The following is a 20460-nucleotide window of genomic DNA, read 5'->3' as shown; positions in this document are numbered from 1 at the left end:
GGATGGAATGAGAGAGAGAGCTTGTTCGGCTTGGGGTTCTTATTGTGGGCCGCGGGTGAGGTTACCGGTTAGCCGCCTTCCTCCTCCCCGGGAAAGCCCACTGGCGGCGCTGACTGGATTCGTCCAGCTGGCTTTTGAGTTCTTACCGTGGTGATGCTTCGTCGCGGCTTCTTCTTCTCGCCGGTAAAAAGAGGATTTTTTATTTTTTGGAAACTTGTCCGAATATTTTAAGTCCACGTCCCGTCCCACGTGCGGGACGAGCCACTGCGTTTGCCACTCGGAATTTGACACGTGGCAAAAGCACGTGTCAACTTCCAGCAGAGCTCTCAGACGATTTTTATAATGGAGGTTGATGTGGACTGGCGGAGGAAGAGTGCCAGGTATGTGAAGATGATGATGCCACGTGGAGTTTAATTATGGGGGGGGTTATGGTGATGGTGACTGATGGGCCCCTGCTGTCTGGGTATGTATCTCTCTCTCTAGAAGTGGCTTGTGAGATGTCAGGGGAAGTCAACTTGGGCGCGGTTGAGGATGGCGGTTACCATGCGGAAGAAGTCTGGCTCGTTGGTTTTTATGTCGTGTAGAGTCTTTGTTTCATGCTCCTCCGCCTGCGGGAACGAGAAGGTTTACCCGAAGAAATGATGATGGTGATCTTGACGATCATTGAAATCATGGTGATTGATTGGCATGGGGAACGAAAGATGAACAGGGGACGGACAAGAACATATACTCGTTAACCTGATAATCATGATGAACATGGTCATGCCCCAATTCATTGGGAATGAAGGATGAATAGGGGGACCGATAAGAACTTATACCCATCAACCTGACGATCATGATGATCATGATCATGGCTGAAATCAAGGTGATTCACTGGCATGGGGAATCAAGGATGAACAGGGAACCGATAAGAACATATACCCATCAACCTGACGATCATGATGATCATGATCATGGCTGAAATCGTGGCGATTCATTGGCATGGGGAATGAATGGTAAATCGGGAGGACCAACAATATTACATACCCACCAAACTGATGATCATGATCATAATGATGATTGAAATCATGGTGATTCATTGGCATGGGGAATGAATGGTAAATAAGGGGGACCAACAATATTACATAACCACCAAACTGATGATCATGATCATAATGATGATTGAAATCATGGTGATTTATTGGCACATGAAATGAATTATGAATAGGAGGGCCAATGAGAACACATACCCATCAAACAGATGATCATATTGATTAGTGAAATCATGGCAATTCATTGGCATGGGAAATGAATACCCACCAAATTGATGATGATCATCATCATGATGATGGAATATCATCGAAATCATGATGATACATTGGAATGATTAATCGGGGGACCAACAAGAACAAATAACAACCGATCTGATGATCATGATCACCATCATGGTCATAGTGATGATTGAAATTATGGTGATCCATTGGCATGGGGAATGAATGGTAAATAAGGGGACCAATAAGAACACATACCCACCAAAGTGTTGATGATGAAGATGATCGAAATCATGATAATTCATTGGCATGAGGAATGAATGATAAATAGGGGGACCAATAAAAACACATAACCACCGAACGGATGATCATGATGATGAGGATGATTGAAATCACAATGGTTCATTGGCATAGTTAATGAATGGTAAATGGGGGGGCCAATAAGAACTGATGATGACGATGATCATGATGATTCACTGGAATGGGGAATGAATTATGAATTGGGGGACCAACAAGAACACATACCCACCGAAATGATGATCACTATGATTGAATAATGATGATGTAGATTATGCGGAAAAGTCTACAAAGAGATTCGGGAGAAAAACCTGTAGATTGACAGTAATAAACAAAGAATATGAATCATTGACATGGGGCAATGAATTATAAATAGGGGGATGGATGTTACCTCTCTAAATTTCAGTAGTATGAGATTTGTCACACATGCAGGTTTTGCTCGATCCCACCTGAGGATAAAATCGATTACTAGTGTGATGAAATATTTCGGCCAAGGAATCATTTTCCCAATGTTCTTCGTGAATAAAAATAAGAACATCGTAAATGGAGTACTAGCAATTTTACCAGCCGAAAACACGAAGAGAATGGAGGGGAAATTTCACATATTTTCAATCTTGGGTTTTCGAGAATTATAAACATTTGTTTTTTCCTTAATAAGAAAATATTTCCTGCTTTTTATTGAAGGCATTAGGGTAAAGTAAAAGAGAATGGAATTTACCTGACAATAGTCAATTCGTTGACTGAACGCCACATTTTCCGGCCGATCTCTTTGACCGACTGATCTCTTGCACTTCTCCCGTGCCACAGTTCTTTCACAACATACATGACTTCCTCAACGTCCACCTGGAGACGAAGATATCAGGTTTCAAATGATTATCCTGATGAAACCACAAGGTCATAGTTCCGTTGATCTCAACATCCCCATTCCGATTTAACGAATTTATAGGAAACGAAAATCTACTAAGATTGCAAACCATTAAATTATCACACATACATGGATCATTGGTTATTTACTAAACAGGTATTAGATGGCATTCATTCATGGCCACTGCCCAACCATGACAATCATAGCATGAGTCAATGAGAGAGATGAAGAGAAACTGTTTCATTCTCGCTTGGGACATCCATCGTTTGAACTTTTGGGAAGAATGTTCCCTGTTTTTTTTCGTAATGTGAAGCTACTCTAAATTAACCTATTAGAACCGTTGATCAAATATGACCCTAAATGGGCATCATTGGCCTAATGATCAACACACTTATTGGGCCATCCCAGTGAAGGCCACACTTAGTACCAAATTAGTATGAACTACAATAGAAGAATTCATAACTTAGACAGAAAGCAACAATGAAACACCCACAGGCACTGTACAACATCAAAAAGACAGGAAATAGGGCCAAAGCTTTTAACAAAAAATGCTTTACCAGGACTTGTTCAGCAGATCCATAAACCGCCTCCTCATGTTCCAGAAGACGTTGATGAAGAATCCTGTAGTGATCAATGTCTAAATTTATGACAGGTTCAGTTTGGATGCCAACTCCTGCAACCTCAGTTACAACATAAGATGCCATCACTTGTCCAAATATTGCTGGTATTGCTCCCATCACCGGAATTATACGTACACGGAAGCCTGGTACTATCTGATGTCAACATGATTGCCCCTCAGAATTTTCATTAAAAAGACACAGAATAAGGTTAAAAATGGAAAGGTAAGTAAAAACATTAAAAGATGAATACTTGAAAGCCAGACATTAAACCTGATAATCTGATGGGTTCTCTTCTACTCCATTGGGCCCCCGGAATGGCAGGAGCTTTGCCTTTGGTTTCTCCAAGGAAAAGACAACAGGTATGCCACCTTCAATACCATGATCTCTTCTCAAACGATGTCTCACCTAAGGATGTTTATCAGAATTTGCCAGATCATAAACCAAAGGATATGAAATAAAATATTTCATGAAATTAACAGAAACTATTTTTTTTGAAAGGTTGAATCACAAGGCGATCACCTGACAAAGCAGTAATCAACAAGCTTACACATGTAGATCCCTGTAATCCTACCAGTACAAGGTCAATCCCTCTACTCTCTATAGAACTCGAGGAACCAGGTTGCCATGAGGCCCTCGACTTCATGGGAAAGTCCATTCGTAGAAGCCTTCCTCCCCTGGAACACCACCTCATTTCGATGGAGCCATATTATCCATAGCACGGCCAATGCTCGGCCCTTCTCCTCCCTCTTCGTAGGACCTTTCCCCTGCATAGACTCCCAAAAAGTCACCTCAGATGGCACTCTACTGACGGTAGAGTTTGAGTAGCCCAGATCAATCAGGCGAAGGGACACTTGAAGAAGAGATGGTTGCAGCCATCTTCTCCTCTCAAGCGTAATGCGCACTCCACCAATGTGTATGGGTACATCTTCTGACAAATGGCACGTATTACCAGTCGTCTTCACAATAAGAGCCACCCAAAAACCTTTACTTTCAGCATAATTTTTTACGCCAATAGCCCGACAGGCCTCTAGTAGTTTGTACCTCTGGTCCCTCTAGGATCTTCTCATATGCCTTTGGAAAAAGGAGCGCTGATGCATTCCCAGCCATCGTAATCCCCGAGTCTTGGACTCCATTGACTCAAGGCGTGCTGCATGATGAAGAGTTCTGCCACCCTCTGGTCTGACATAATAATACACTGACCGATGCCCTTCAAGCCAGATCATAGACACATGGAGCAGCTCGATGAAATATTTGGCAAGCTGGTCATCACATGAGAGCAACTGAAGAAATGAATCAGGTTTGAATTGTCTCAGAAATAGATTGAGATTTAGTTCAGTGTGTTTGGTCCACTCATGCAAAACTAGATCCACCCGATTGTCATAATATAGGCCTTTTAGGTAGGAATGAGAAATTCATGATTCGGCTGTGCCAGATGGGAGGAGTTCACAGGAGGCCTGCACTGTGTCACAATTCTCTCACTCTGTATTAGATCAAGAAACCACTGATTGATATTTGCGCTTGAATAAGATGATGTTGCCATCCTAGAGAACACACTAGTCAGCAGAGGAGCAATGATCAAAGTGGGAACCTCCCCCATTGACATCAGAAAACTCTTTTTGCCAAGTGGTCCTCCTGCAAGGCCAGACTTTGGTATAGTGGTCCTCATGGATTACATTGTACATCGCTCCAATGTGCATCTTCTTTGTCTGGGACAATAATTGACTAACCACATCTCGTGTGTCTGAAGGAGAACTGTATCTGATCAGAGAGGGTGGTTCTCTCCGGTCAACAACTTGGAATGGTGTCATCTTGATGAGAGAGGTATAGGATGTATTATAGCAATTTCCAGAGGTACTAATGCCATTTCCAAAGGCGTTAAGATGTGAAGCAACATAAATAACATTTTAAACTACGACTTTGGTTTGTCCATGTGTTTCCAGATGGGAGGAAGAGCTAAATCTAACTTGGTGCCATGGAGTCGATAAAGCTCTTTCCAGAATTGGGTTGTGAAAAAGCTGCCCTGATCTAATCATATGAAATTTCATACCCCATGTAGCCTGAATGAGCTGTAAATGGTAGCTTCACGGAATATAGTGGATGTACTTACAGAATCAGTCCAAAAATTACCATCAGTGATGCTTCTGTTAAGTAAGTGGCCTTTTGATATGCCAATCCTTCTGTAAAGTAAGTGGTTATCTCTTCCTAAACTTTGTTTGGAATTGGGAACACTAGAAGCAGACCAACAGAGGCTAAGTTGGAAGATTTGGGTTGTTGACAGATGATGGACTTAGCTACGTCTTATGGTTTTCGTCATACCCGCCCGGGATAATTGTTCACTAATGCATGTTCTGTGGAAACCACCATGACCTCCCACCTTTGTACTGTAAATTCATGCAGAATAACAAGAATTAAGATTGCAGAAGAGGGTAACACAATTTTCTCTTTTTGTAGGGAAGAAAACCCTAATGGATGGTATAGTTGGGAAATATATCCGAGCCCCCTTCAAGTTCATAGATGCTAACTTTGGTTCTTGACCTCTTGGTCCAATTTTGGTTTATCCAACAACTGAGTTGTAGTTAGTGATCACCATTCCCCCTCTATTTCTGAGAAAAATCTCAAAAGGGCTACTGTATTCCTTTTCCCTGCTCTGAAGCCAATTTTGAAATGAAACCCAACAACTTAACTAGCCATTTATGATAGTACTCGGAATGTCTCTCTGATCGGTTCAAAGTTTCAAGCTGAACTGGTAGGGTATGAATATTAAATTTCGGGGTGTATTTCCATTTTGAATTGCACAGACAACGGCCATAAGTTCCATCTCATAGGCGGATTTTAATTGTGCTCTGATTGAGAGTGGTTGACCCAAATAGACAATAGGTTACACCTTACTGGAGTAAAATGGCCCCCGCAGCGGTTCGCCAGATTGAAAAGTATCATAGACTCAGGAGAGGAGTAGTGGAAAGAGCCTTCTTGAGTTAAGTAAACTGATTCAGCAATATTCAACCATTGAAAGAGGTTTTTCTTGAGTAAAAACATCAACAATTGGGTAATAGTTAAGTATTTTCTGACAAATCAACGATAACATTCAATATGAGACTCTTCAAAAACAGCATTCAATATGAGACTAGCCAATGCAAGGCCAAGGAAACCCTACAGCTGCTTATTACTTTTTGGAGATGGCTACTGAAGAATACTCCTGACCCCAAAAATCTAATATGAGATTGCGACTGATGAAAGTAAATAGACAAGCAACCAGAGCAAGAGAGAGCTCAATGTTGCAATGAGCCTCCACGAGACCAGATCAAGAGCTTTAGATCTCCATGGAGAGAGCTTCGAAAGTGAGCAACAAAGGAAAGGGAATAGATACACAATTACACAGACTTTTTGGGTATGCCAATAAAAGTGGAAAAAACTGTTTTATTTTCTTTTTGACGTTATCTTCACCAACAGACTACGAAGTCGAACTTATGACGACATCAAAAAATACCAGGAACTTATGCAGATGTTTGGCGTTATCTTCGCCAACAGATTGCGAAGTGGAACTTATGCAGATGTTTTTCTGTTGCTCTGCAGTCTCACAGAAAATAAATGCCATCAAAGAATACCAGGAAATTTTATGTAAATGATGCTAGAGAAAGGAATTCATCGGTGCTTGAAAAGAAGATGAAGTGATTCTTAACCTAAAAGACATTAAAATGAATTTAAGGTGTACTTGATGCATCTTAAACACAGTTGTGTGGACATCTTTGGGGCATATTCTGACTTGGTAGTAGCCAGACTTCAGATCTAATTTGGAGAACTCTTCAAACAACTCATCAAAGATAGGAAGAGGATAATGGTCAGGTATGGTATTCTTGTTCAGCTGTCTGAGATCAAGACATAACCTATAACCCTCATATTTCTTTTCAACCATTAGTGCGACAGGAAAATGAGCTAACAGAAGGTTGTATCAGATTCGGGGCAATAACTCGTGTCTGAGGTCTTCCACAACATTCTTGTGCAGGTAAGAGTATTGGTAAGGATGTATATTAATAGGAAGGGACCCCTGCTCAGGCGGATGTGATGGTCAAAATCTCTATAAGGTGGTGATGTTTTGGGGTAGAAAAAAAGTGGGATATAATTTGTTGATTCTATCAGTAAAGGGATCAATGGAGACTGAATATATCTCTAAAGGTGTTGTGGGTTGATGGCCACAAAGTTCAAGTGCTTTGCGAGCATATACCACAAGCTGAATGTACAAGTCAATCACAGTGGGCTTTCTCTAAATCCCAGGAGTAAAATTTCGTCAGCTTGAAGGCCACAGATCCTGTCTCACTGTAACGATTTGAACATCAAGAGATTGTAGTTTCACCAGAATCACTCCAGTGTTTTCACCCACATGATGCCAAGGATCATAATGTCATCCCTCGTAGAGAATGGAACAAAATTTTGAGTGACTCCAATGTCTTGTATAGTAACTAGTACATCCACAGAAATATCTAAAGTATAATCGGTCAATACAGAGTATATATTAACTTGTATGGTAACTGGTACATCCACACAAAGTGGAGCACCTAGGGGGCGAGAGGGGCAGCTTCGACCCTTCGCGGTGCTATGGGCGCTATGGCTGCACAGGAGCGAAGTCATCTTTAACGAACAGGAAGCATCAACAGACACGGTGATACAAACAGCAGCAGGTTCAACCGCTGCATGGTATACAAGGGTCAAGGTCCTGGACGGCCTTTTAGGCCCTACATGTACTTAAAGATAATATATTTTTATCTCACTGGGAGGGTCACCAACTGTGTGTGATCTCCCCTATCCAATTTTTTCAAAAAAAAATAATCAGTCAATACATCTCCCAAGATAACAGCATGCCGGAAATATTGCTTGATGGATAAAATTATAAGGTGCCCTCCATCAGTCATAGCAATTACGGTGTGATCAATTATGGTGGCAAAGATCTCTACGTAGTCATTATAACCAAGTGGAGCTCAGATAATGTATGGAACTCCCTACATGACCAGAAGATCATCCATCTTCATTAAATCTTATTTGGATATTGGTTGGTCAACCTTTCCTTCCACAGATTGAATTTCAGATTTCCCTGGCACTTATGACCAGGTTGATTCTTCTCATTGCAATGGATACATGCCATCGTCTATTTCCACTGTAAATTTCATCATTGGATTTATTTATGATCTTCTTTCCTGTGGGGCAAGTAGGTATTCTGTAGGAGCTTCCAAAGGTTTTTTGACCCTCTCATCCTGCTGAATTAGTAAATGCGTAGGGTTGGCTACGGGTTTCTGGGCCCAGGGCATGTCTTCCTGCCTGTATTCTATTGGTTTATATTTATAGGTTTAGAAATTCTCCACGTGAGGAAATGCAAGAGGATATTGAAATTATTCTCCGCATCAATAGAGACATCCATAACCTCATTAATATTTATTGGTGTAGAAATTTTCCATGGCAGGAAATGCAAGAGGATATTCATAACTAAGCTCTGCAAGCATTTCTGGCTTTAGTGTATTGATGCAGGTACTCTCCAGGAAATTGATGCAATCTATATCAAAATGTAAGAAAAACAAGAGTTATACTTGTCGATGTGAATGTCTCACTTTTAAGGTAGAGATCCCTCCACTGGGCTTCGAGTGATTGTCTGTCTTCTTGTAGCTAGCACCTCTTAATAATGCGAGCGCCCTCAGATGACCCTTGCCCCATAAAGCTAGTCTCTCCAAGATTTCCCACACCCTTCAAGAAGTCCGACTGCCAGAAAATACCTTTCTTTGAGGTCTCAACTCTTATTTATAGGCATTCTTTATTCCTCCTCCCACTCTCCATCAAGACTGGGAGTTAGTGGCCACATCAGCACTACCCGGGATACAAAGTCCCCTGATGTTTGTTGACTGGTCAATGCCCCTTGTTTGACTATTCCCTGATGCAAAGAGACGAGTAGAATCCTTTCGGTATCAGAAACCGTTTTCAACCAACTATTTGTTTCATGGCTTTCAACCACAATTATGGATTTGCCAAAAAAATATATGTAATCCCCGTTCAAAATTTGGAATACAGTCTTGCTAACCTTTTCTCATTGGAACACACACATATCGATGTTTCACTTTCGAAGTTACTTGACACAGCAACGCCATACTGTTGCCTTCAACTTTCAAGTTCATTTCTTAATGTCACTGTATAATATGGGCCAAATTTATGACATTTGCCATTGATGGCCATGATCTTTTCCATTCTCGATTTTAAACGTCCAGGCGTTGGAGGATCTCAGTGCTCTGATACCAGTGGTACAGATCTGTATCACGGCTCCGTATCTGTGGAGAATCAAATGGATTGTGACCGTAAGAGGGGAATACCTCAGACAACCGAGTTCAGAAATGAGGAAATCAGAGGAACAGTAGCCTAAAGGAGTCTGTAGGTGAATTTCATGAGGTTCGTGCATATACTGGCTGCACATGCCAAATGCAATATCAGGCCAAGTACCGTTCAGATAAATTAACCTTCCTGTCAGTCGTTGATATGACTCCCAGTGCACTGGCGGGCTATCCTCTTCCATCACTTTCTTAATATTTAGGTCACCAGGAGTGCTTAGTCGTTTACACATTAGTTGGCCTGTTTCCATGCGAATATCTAAGATGTAATTGTGCTGTGACATAAATATGCCATATCTGGACTAGACTACCTGAATACTTAAGGAATACCTCAGTCTCCACGTGGATTTCAAATTCTGCTGCAAGTGATCCTCAGAGACACTGGGCTTCGACTGAATCATTCCTATTAATTAAAATATCATCCACATAGACCATCAGGGCTGTCACTCTGAACATGATGTTGGACAAAGAGGGTGTGGTCTCCATTGCATGGACAATACACCTGTTTCTTTTGTCTTTGCAAATCTTCCAAATGACATATTTGGAGATTACTTTAGACCATCTAGGGTCTTCTTTAATTTACAAATCATATCCTCCTCATAAGCATGTTTACACCCGGAGGTATGGTGATGTGAATTTTTCCTATTCACCGTGGAAAAAGTGTGTTCTTCACGTTATACTGTTGATTATTCCAGTCCTTGCGAGTAGCTAAGGATAGGAGGATCCATACAATATCCAGCTAGTCAACTGGACTGAACATTTCAAAGTAATCAAATCCCATATGACTCTGTAAAACCCTTGGTTACCACTTGAGCCTTACATCTGACTTCTATCTTGCTGGGAGGTAGTGATACTTAACTCCCAAAGAAACATTTTTCTCCAATGGTGCCATTTCCTAATCCATAGCTTGACTCCGCTCCTTGCTACTCAGAGCTTACCCAACTGACCTAGGGACTTTTACAAAGACGATCTTGGAGAGAAAAGTCCAATAAGAGTGACTTCAACAATCATTGGACAGATTGTTGGCAATGGGATAAAGTGGTCTCTGCATACAACTTTGTTTCCCCTTTCGCAAAGCAATGGACCACCATAGATCTTCCTCAGTAGGTTGGTCCACAACTCCTTGCTCAGAATCAGGTGCAGCAATAATTGCGTCATTATTGCGCATTAGCAGAGGTTTAGGACTCCATTCTGGACTCCGTCCATCAGGTTCAACCTAGGAGTTCGCAGGGATATTGTAGAATCAATGGATCCACTAGTGATCAGGCTGAGGCATCAGTTGGCTTTTGGGAGTTCTCACATAGACTGCGCACATTCATCAAATGCCACACTGGTAGAGATGAAAAAACATTTAGTGGTTGGCTGCTAAAAACTGTAGCCCTTCTCAGTAAATGAATAACCCAACAATAAGCATTTAACTGAATGGGTGTTAAATTTCCCCACTGTAGGACAGTGGGTGTGCACATAGGCTACACACCCAAATACCTATGGGAGATGATGAGTTTTCAATTTTACCACAGGAAAAGATTTAGGAAGTTTCTCCAGAGGGCTAACATAAGCTAGGGTCCTTAATGAGATGCGTTTAATCAGATGGGTACTCGTCAGGATGGCTTCTTCCCAGGAGCATTTGCGCACTTCTCAGTGGAGTATCATTGTACTAGCAGCAGATGGAACATATCCTATCAACCTCCCAACAAGCCCATTTTGTAGAGCTATGCTCATGCATGGTAATTCACAAATGATACCCTCTGCTTAAAATAATTGCTAAGGACCTTCCCAGGACTTATCACCCCAAAAGGGTGAGGCAGAGCCACCAACCCAGAACAACTTAATCCCACATGGACCATTCAAATAAAGGCAGGACTGGCCCTTATTGGTCCTATAAATAAAGAGGAGATCAACTCTGGCACAATCACCTTATTAAATCTCCAAGAAGAAGTTACTTGAATTGACTGGAGCTGAGATATCCTCTCCTCCAGAGGGAACTCACCGATCCGGTTTCTCCAATGTACTCTTTTTATCCGGTTTATCCCATCTCTATCCCCTCTTACCTCATTCTTCTCCAAATGCATCGCTGTACAACCCCTTGTTCTAGATTTCCCTTTCTGGATCTGAAGCTACGGGAACTCACTTTCTCCTATTGGAATTTGAATATATCTTCCTCGATCATTCATAGTCGAGCCAGAATTCTCAAGCATCATGACAATAATCTGAGATTTCTTTATTGTAGTCCTTGGCATTGTCAGATCTGAACAATTTTATAGTAACCCCAAATTGAGTCTGGATCATCTCACAGATAAGGATAATGAACTGTGCACAACATCTTGATTGACTTCTGACTTTGCATTAAATAAGTTACCCCAAGTTTAACGTGTGCACTTATAGATAAAGATAAGGAACCAGTTTGTGCCTGTAAGGCTAGAGACAGGCATGGGTCACCAGCCATCACTGTGCTGCAGTTCGAATGAAATTTGAGTAGGTTCACTAACATGGCTTAAAGAAGCTTTCTTGTGTTTGGCAAGTTGACATCTCTCACATACCAGAGTTTTAACATCAAAACCAACACACAAAGAGGGAAATAATCATTTCAGAGTTTCAAAGGAGAGATGTCCAGTCGATCATGATGAAAAAAATACTCCCGGCTGCCCTTCTGATCCTCCTGGCTTCGGAGACAACCATCCATCAAGAAGCACTGACAATCTCTCTCCTCCATAAGCAGCAGTCTTCCATCCCCCATCCCCTCTAACTTGTCTAGTCGTCTTCCCCACCTTGTAATATAGAAAGCAGTCATCAGAATTCAGAAACCAACTTTTCTGGAGAAAACAACAGGGCCCTCAACTTTGGTACATGTAAACTGTCCTTTTTGATACCCAATCTGTCCAGCTTCACATCACTCCTACCAGCCACCTGAAGAAGTCCTCTATCAGCAGTTATAACCCTTCTCAAACCATCACTTCTCTCGTTGTTGATAATTTTATCATTGCAAGGGATCATATGGTATGTGATCTCAGTATCAAATATTCAGCACCAACCTGAAACAAGATTATGATTGAGAAACCAAAAAGAGGTACCAAACTCACTTGATCTGATGGGGGACGAAATGTTAACCATGCCCATCAGCTTTGTCATTTCTTCTTTGAGTTTCTCCAAGTCAGTTCCTGTTGCCCCATCCTTTCAGAATATCCACAGAGCTTGAAGTAAGTTTCTTTGGTATGCCAATTGCGCCTGCTGTGTACAAACTTTCTTTCTCCTGCTGAATGATCTGCTTCTTCAAATATTCATGCACAAGGTCCACACCTACCAGAAACATAAGAATGCAGTGTCTAACAGTGTACCTTCAATCCAACCCATTGGAAGACTTGACAGGCCGACAATTCAAGGCACCACAGAGCCTTGAATTCACATGCATATTTAATAATAAACTGGTTAACTTGAACCATTTTTTAACCTCGCCCAATAAGAGCATAAACCCTTTAGATATTGTCCTTCTTGGGAAAATTTGTGTGGATCTGATCCCACATCTGTTTCACAGTGTCAATGTGGAGAAAGTTGTCATATATTTCAAGGGTTAGGATTCCAATGGTCCAGGTACAGAAGAAGATCTCCTCTGCATCCAATTCTTCAAACCCTGGGAAATCTTCTGCCACTGGTTCATTTACCATATGTTTACTCAAACACCTAGCCTTCAGTGTCAGCATAACATGCTTTGCCACTGATAGAAGTTTGTACCCGTTAATGTAACCTTCTCAGATATCAGAAGCAATTGATCTAGAATCTTTATAGAGATGGCCTTCTCTCCATAGCCATGTCCATCTGAAGTTACTCCAATGCCAGATGCAGTATCTTGTTCCATAGTGGAAGTTGACGAAGGTCTTTTCCCACTGCTATTGGAAGTATAATGCTTCCACTTCTTCCCTGTGGTTGAAGCAGACAAAGGTCAGCAGCGGAAAACAATAAAGATGTTTAGCAGACAAAGGGACATCCTTCTGATATGGATCTTTTCAAGATCCGGCGAAGAAGCGGATGCTCCTTCCAAAGAACGGTAGAAAATGATCTTGAACAACAATCGAGAATTTCCAAGAATAGAGGTCTCGAGATTTAGAGAGAGGATACAGCAACGAAGGAGGTGAAAGATAAAGAAGGCAAACTGAAGGAATGGCAAACACACAGGGGAAGTCGGATCAACTTCCCTGCCCTCTGGATGGGGAATTCACCCCACACTCCGGCCCGGTTGCTCTTGCAACAACTTCAAGAATGATGTCTTCTCTCTCCGACGAGACTCCCTTCTATTTACATACTCTCCTAATGGGTTGACCCTGTGTCACTCACATTGACTGAACGTGTCTGACCCTCTTGCATGTTCTAGGTAGATTCGTATCATATCCAAGCCAGGAAGATTCTCACTATGGCTCTAACACGACTCTGACACCATGTCATGTCTGTTAGAGCAGAATATTCCAGCCACCAGCCTCCAGGCCGTGATGAACCATATTTTTACTAAGAGACTAGAGATTAAATACCCATAAGAGACAAGGGTGCACCTTGGCCTAGGAGCAGGTTTAAGTGACTTAATTTGCATGAGCTGAATAAGTAACTTAAACAGTTGAGGTGAGCCAACTCCTTTATCAGGCCCCCTTAAATAAACACAACAGGTCACAGAGAAATAAGAAGAGAAATAAAACAGTAAATGAGTAGAAAGATCATCTGCTCAACAGCAGGACGATTTAAAGAACAAGTATTTGGTATTTATTTCAGTAATTTCTCAAGTTAAAAACATTACTGCTCGAGAGAGTGGATCGGTTGTTGATTCCCTCAGGTCAGCAATACGAATTCGCGTAGGGTCTGCTCTTGCACCAGCTCCGGTAGCAGATAGGACTCGCAGACCTCTGTGGACACATGCTGCAAGAAGGGCAACCTATAACAAGGAATAACCAAGAGTTGAAGAAAAAAACACAAAATACTAAATGATCATATTATCACAGAACTCCAGTATGTTTCTCTATCACATGTTCATTGTGATTAGTAGGTAGGACTCAAAATGATAAATCTTTTGAACACTATGATATTGAGAAGATCTAGGTCTTAACATGTACGAGGCCCCACAAAAGAAGAAGCAACAGCATCCAAGCCATTAGTGATTCACATGTGACCATGCGAAATAAAGGCCTTCCACCAAGGTGCACGCATGAAGAATATGAATTGGTAAGTTAGTATAAACATTGATGGAAAGAGGTAGAAAAGAACTTTTTAGACGAAAATTAAGTGATTCTACAAGAACCCAAGACAGGAACGGAAAATATAAGGCCAAAACAACAAAAGGGAGATTGAAGATGAGAAACATTTGCATAGAGCATAAAATAATTAAAAGTTTATAATAAATCAGGAAAATAGTAAATAAAATGAATATCTGTCAGCTAAGAAAAGAGAGGACGATAGGTGTTTTCTTAAAGTGATCAACAATGATTGATTTTAGAGTAGAAGCAAAGAATGCTGAAGAATGGAAAGGATAGAAAAGTAGGTCAGGAGAAATAATGGCATCTTTATCTTTTACAGCATTCTCCAAGAAATTTGAACTTTTTATTGAACTGTAAACGATGTTTTGAACTTTTTAAATGACCTGCTTGAGAAATAGTTGTTCCTTGCATAGGACAAACTTTCAGGTTTGATATAATCAACTTCTGTAAATGAATTCAAAAGAAAAATAAAAATGACTTTTTCGAAGTCACAGGTAAAGATACTTTTGTGATACATATTACTAGCATACATCGTATTGAAATAAACATAGAGTAAAATTGCTAATAAAGAGGGATGACGGCAGTGGCAAAGCACATATCATACCTTGGTGTCGATATTATCAATGCAATCGAGAACAAAGTCAGGATTTCCACCCAAAATCTCTTCTTCAGTGGATGTATCATACATCTGTACTCTTGCATCAATCTCACATTCTGGAAAGATAAATGAAAAATGTTTCCTCAGGCATATGGCTTTAGGTGTGCCAACATCATCTCGAGTGGCAACAGCATGCCGATTAAGGGATGAAAGTGACACCTGCCCAACCAATCGATCAAAAAACAAAAAAATAATAAAAATGTAATAAAACCAAACACTAAATTTAAACCTTTAAGCACATACAGGTGAAAAAAAACATTGAGAGAATTTAACTTATAAAGGTCAAAAATACTAATTTCAACAACTGACACGATAAATTCATTTAACTTACAACAAATGATAGCCAGCAAAAAACGATCACTTTTAATATTTCTTTAAAAAACTCCCGTAAAAAAAGAGCGCTATAAAAATTCACAATGAAGCCAATCCGCCTGTTCTGAGATGACAGATATGAAATCAGCATTGCACATGATCCCATTCCGCATAACAGGTCAAACACAATGACGTGGATTGTCATTTTTTTAAAGAGAATCTGGAGAGTGGACTCATATGAACAACATATGTTTGCTCCACTGAATACTGAGCCCATATTCTCTCAAAGGCCCTCAGTCGACCACTGCTTCAGCAAGACTTTGGCAAGCTTGCATGAATGTCACACTTTATTTTACTCAGTACGCCTACTTCAGTATACCAAAGCGTTCTTATACAAAGGGAAGCTCGATCATATAATTTATGCTCTTTTAATTCAACCAAAAACAACCAGGTTCTTAGCAAATTTATTTTAACCATAGGATCCCCTATATGTTGGATCTGATACCTGATCAAAATCCACTAAGAGAAGCCTCCCTACTCCAGATCTCAAAAGCATAGAGGCAGCATGGCTCCCAACTCCCCCCAAGCCAATGATGACAACAAATGATTTGCTCACTTTTCGTTGAGATTCACTTCCAAAAAACTGAATATTCCTGCATAAAATGAAAATTAATCACAAATAACAACCATCAATGGTAACATTATGATGTGGCAGCATATTATTTACACAGCCAGATGGATGGTTACCGCTTTGTGGGGTGACCGCCTTAAATAACTTTAAAAAAAAAAAGTTACACGGCCAGAACTATTCTACTTTTAAAAGAAAATGCAAATAGAATTACCCTGGATGATTAACTTGTCAACTCAAAGCTAACTCAAAATCCTAGGAAGAAAATATCAGCACAATATTACAGACCAAGTGACATGTTAACGTACCTTGTAAGCTGTTCAGAAATAATTTCGTCACTAAGAAAATCCCCAAAACTTGACTTGCGCTCAGCTGTTTGATGATTTTGAGATGAACTGAGTTTTCCTTAAATAAAGATAAACCATGTGAACATTTAAATTTATAAACAGCTTACTCTTAGTTCATGAACTTAGCACTCTAAATACAATAAGTCTCGCTTTGATATGATCCTACGCATCATAAATCTAGAAGGCAACCCCCCCCCAACACTATAATGGCCCAAAGGCCCATAAAGAACCCTCATCTTCAGCCCCTTCAATGTCTTGAAGGGGCAGGAAGATAGACGTGAGGAACATACTAACCTCTGTTCTCTTCACCTCTCCTTGGTTGTAACTCTCTCTTCCCCTGGCTCTGCAGCCAGAACGACAACTTACCCTGTGGAGCAGTGACATTTTGTCACTCCTTGTTATTCACAGTTTTATCTCTCTTCAACCCCGGGAACATATTTCTCGTCTTCACCCCTGAATTTCTAAATTCTCTTGGATAGTTGGATGTTTCTGATATGATACTGGGCCGCATTTATGAGCGGCGCCGGCCCAAACAGCAGCAGAACCCAATAGCAACCCTAACTTAAGGGTTGGGGAGGAGGAAGGGAAGGGGTTTTTTTGAATCACCGTGAGTTTCTCTCCCTCTTCTCTATTCCCCTCTAGCGTTCTACCGCTAGGCATCCCTGCTCACCATCGTGTTTCCCTGTTCTGCAAAAGATCTTCCCTGCACGCAGAGGACGCTCTCCCTCACTCTCTCTCTCGCACTTCAGGAGGCGACGCTCTTTCCGTTTCCTGCAGATTCCTCTCCCTTCTCTCTCTATCATCCCGATATACAGTTTACCTATCTTCCCTAAATCGTGGATTGAACGAACTCCTCACTTACTGTGAGAAATCGTGGTTCGGGGTTTCTCATCAGTTTCAATTCCATAGTTTAGATCACTCAGTATTCATTGAACAATATTTTCTTACTTGAAGAAAAAGAGGAAAGATCACCCAAAATCGGTGATCAACCCAAAATTAATAATGACATATATGACCAATTTCAAAAAAAGATAATAATAACATATATGATCGTCAAAAATACATGACCGACCAGCCTGGTCTCTTTTCCATTCGTCACTTCCTAATGATGTATCATTGAATAACAAACCCATCCAGGTTTTTTTTTCTTTTTTTAAGAAACAAACCCTTCCAGGTTGCATCAGCTATTAACTCTCAACGAATATAACAATAGCAGACAGAAACGAAATATAACCATAAGTTTGGACAGCTAAGCTAAAGCTGTAGCGTTATAAATACCTGTACCCCCAACTAAGGTCTGGTCACTTGTTCTCGGTGCCTTGGCTATGTCAATACTATCACTCCATCTGAAACATAAAGATAGAAAATGAATCAAATGAACAGGAAAATATATGACAAATAGAGTCTTTTCATGGCTATTCATATGATTAAACATGTAAAATACCTAAATATGAGTGTCACATGCATAGGAGTAAAAGCGTTATCCCCTACTTTAGAACGGTATTTGTGTAAATTGTATCTCGATTTGCCTATTTAAGGCAGATGGAGTGAAGTGAAATGAGAGCTGTTTAATCTATTTTCCTAGGATGTGGGGCTCCTCCTGTCACCCTGCCATCTCATCTTTCCTCCGATCATCCAAAAAGGCAATAACCACACCAAGAACCGTCCATAACCTACGTAAGAACTTGAAAACTTTTACATATTTGTTTAAAGGATTCAAAAAACATTTCTATGATATTTCAAAGAAATATAAATTTTCCATGAATTATCTGCCGAATACAAAATTATCCCCAGTTAAATAGAACATAGTCAATTTTATTTTGTAGGAATCTACATACCAGTAATAAGACAAATGGCTTCATGGTGTATTCAGAAAACGTCCCATGAAAGATTGGCGATTTGTGTTAGATTTAAATTGGACAGTGTTAGCCATTACCAGAGCCTTTCCCTTGTAATTCCTTTTCATAGTAACCAGTAAAGCCTTATGGGCCATTATCCTTCCTAGTTCAGATTTACAGGTCCATTAGTCAAAATCTCATTAATCTGTGTATAAATGGGGTTTTTTCGCATCCCTAAATAGAATATTCTATTTTACCCTGATTGTGCTGAAGTCTTATGTAAGGAGAACGATGACAGTGGCAGCTGGTAACTCGCAAATAGTCAGATACTTCAAGAAAGATTGACGTGAAGATAGAAAGATGGAGAGAATCAAACTTCTAATATGGAGTGACAGAAACATGATGATCAACATTGATGCCCAAGGTCTTTAAGTACTATGAGTAACATCAAGTTAAAATTTTAAAGTTTGCCCTAAATTATTTTCCTTAAATAGCATAATTGGATAAACAATATCATGATGCAGAAAAATATTTCAACCACTGCATTCTTTAGTTCAAAGCCATTTCTATGACTTCACAAAAAATTAATTGTTTAATTAACCTCTAGCAGACCGCCACTTGAGGAAAAACAGAACATAACTTTCAGAACGTTATGCCAAATTCGATCATCACAGATTGTGACATAAAAATGTTAAAGTTTTAAATAAAAATTAAACAGATTGTAAAATAAACAGTAGAAAATCGAATGGAAAAAGACAAACTGATCTGAACGGCACCAAGGACAGAAAAAAAACCTATATTCGGCTCAGAAATGATGACTGATAGTGATGTTGGACCCATTCCCATGTAATGTTGTGATTTGAAACCCCAATGCTCAAGAACAAATAAATTTAGTCAAGCGCAATGTTGTTGTCAGCCCAGGAGAGCTTCGCGCATCTTTATAAATCCCTTTGTTAATGCTCCATCATGAATGTGCCCTTATGGGCTCATGTTATAAAAGTCTATTAGAACCCTCTTCTTTTTATAACTCTATTGAGCCTGACCTAAGTGGCACATCACATGTATCACTTATAAGTGGGATCTCCCACTTGTATCAAACAACACAACACGATTACTATTTTTTGTCCAATAAGGGTTGGATGGGACGACTGCTTTTCAGGAGTCAACTCCAGAAGCCAGCGTTGAAAATCATTTCTACAATTAACACGAACGAACAGTTATATGACATGGCTCAACACAGACAAACAGTCATAAACTTGAATGTCATACTCGCAGCAAATGTTATGCGCGCAGAATAGGCACAGAATCAATTTCCATTAAGCCTAACTCTTTTCCCCGGAAAGCTCAAACCAACATTGGGTTAACGGAATGGTACTCCGACTGGATTTTGCTACTTTCAAGATTATGAGCAATGTGCTGCCGGCAAAGAAAAAATCCATTTCGGCAAAAACAATTTTTTTGCTGAATATGGCTCCACAAACAGTCATACACGACTGAAATTGCTTAAACTCAAGGTTATGCTGCATTAGCCGACTGAATTTTGTTACTTTCAAGCTTATGCAACATCGTCTGGGGGAAGAAAACATCTATTCATCGAATAATTTAAAACAAAATCCGGCTTCATAAAAATCATACGCGACAGAACTTGCGAAATTTCAAGCTAATGCCACATTATGCGAACAAGGAAAACATGTCTCCATCGAAGAAGCGCCGTAAATAATAAAAATATTAGAACAATTGATTTGAAACACTCAAAAGACGAACAACGAACTAGATAAGGAGAGAAAATACCTACCAACGGTAGATCAACAAGACAAATACAAAAGAAAAAGAGAGAAAACCAGGTACAGAGACCTCGAGTAGAGCTTCAGCAGAGCGTAGGTGGAAACGGAACCCAAAACGGTTCCTGCACCGATCAGACAGACTACCTTCCAACGTTCAGACATCACTCTTCGCCTCTCCTGCGCTCCTTTCCGCCGGCAGTGAGTTCCCAACCGCCAAAATCTAAGTTCTAATTTATGAACTTTCTTTCATTCCCTTCTTACTAAA

General features: G+C 40.3%; 1 protein-coding gene across 3 annotated transcripts; it reads right to left on the bottom strand.

Annotated features, from left to right (window-relative positions):
- Positions 1–470: 470 nt before the first annotated feature.
- On the bottom strand, positions 471–20460 carry LOC144713486 (NAD(P)-binding Rossmann-fold superfamily protein). 3 transcript variants are annotated; one of them, XM_078588079.1, is made up of 11 exons: positions 20266–20456; positions 17852–17919; positions 16535–16598; positions 16104–16251; positions 15233–15445; positions 14175–14309; positions 3303–3437; positions 2970–3185; positions 2266–2390; positions 1939–1996; positions 471–608 (listed from the first exon to the last, which is right to left on the bottom strand). In XM_078588079.1, the coding sequence occupies exons 1-11, from the start codon at positions 20355–20357 to the stop codon at positions 501–503; spliced, it is 1362 nt and encodes a 453-aa protein (XP_078444205.1). In that variant the 5' UTR covers positions 20358–20456; the 3' UTR covers positions 471–500. The 3 variants fall into 3 exon arrangements, with proteins under 3 accessions (XP_078444205.1, XP_078444204.1, XP_078444206.1); XM_078588078.1 differs by having other exon boundaries at positions 16535–16631; positions 20266–20455; XM_078588080.1 differs by lacking the exon at positions 471–608 and adding an exon at positions 1474–1858 and having other exon boundaries at positions 16535–16631; positions 20266–20460.

Source organism: Wolffia australiana, chromosome 16 (assembly GCF_029677425.1).
Source record: "Wolffia australiana isolate 7733 chromosome 16, ASM2967742v1".
Lineage (NCBI taxonomy): Eukaryota > Viridiplantae > Streptophyta > Magnoliopsida > Alismatales > Araceae > Wolffia > Wolffia australiana.
Note: the sequence above shows the minus strand (reverse complement) of the source record. Positions and strands in the feature narration are given on the sequence as shown.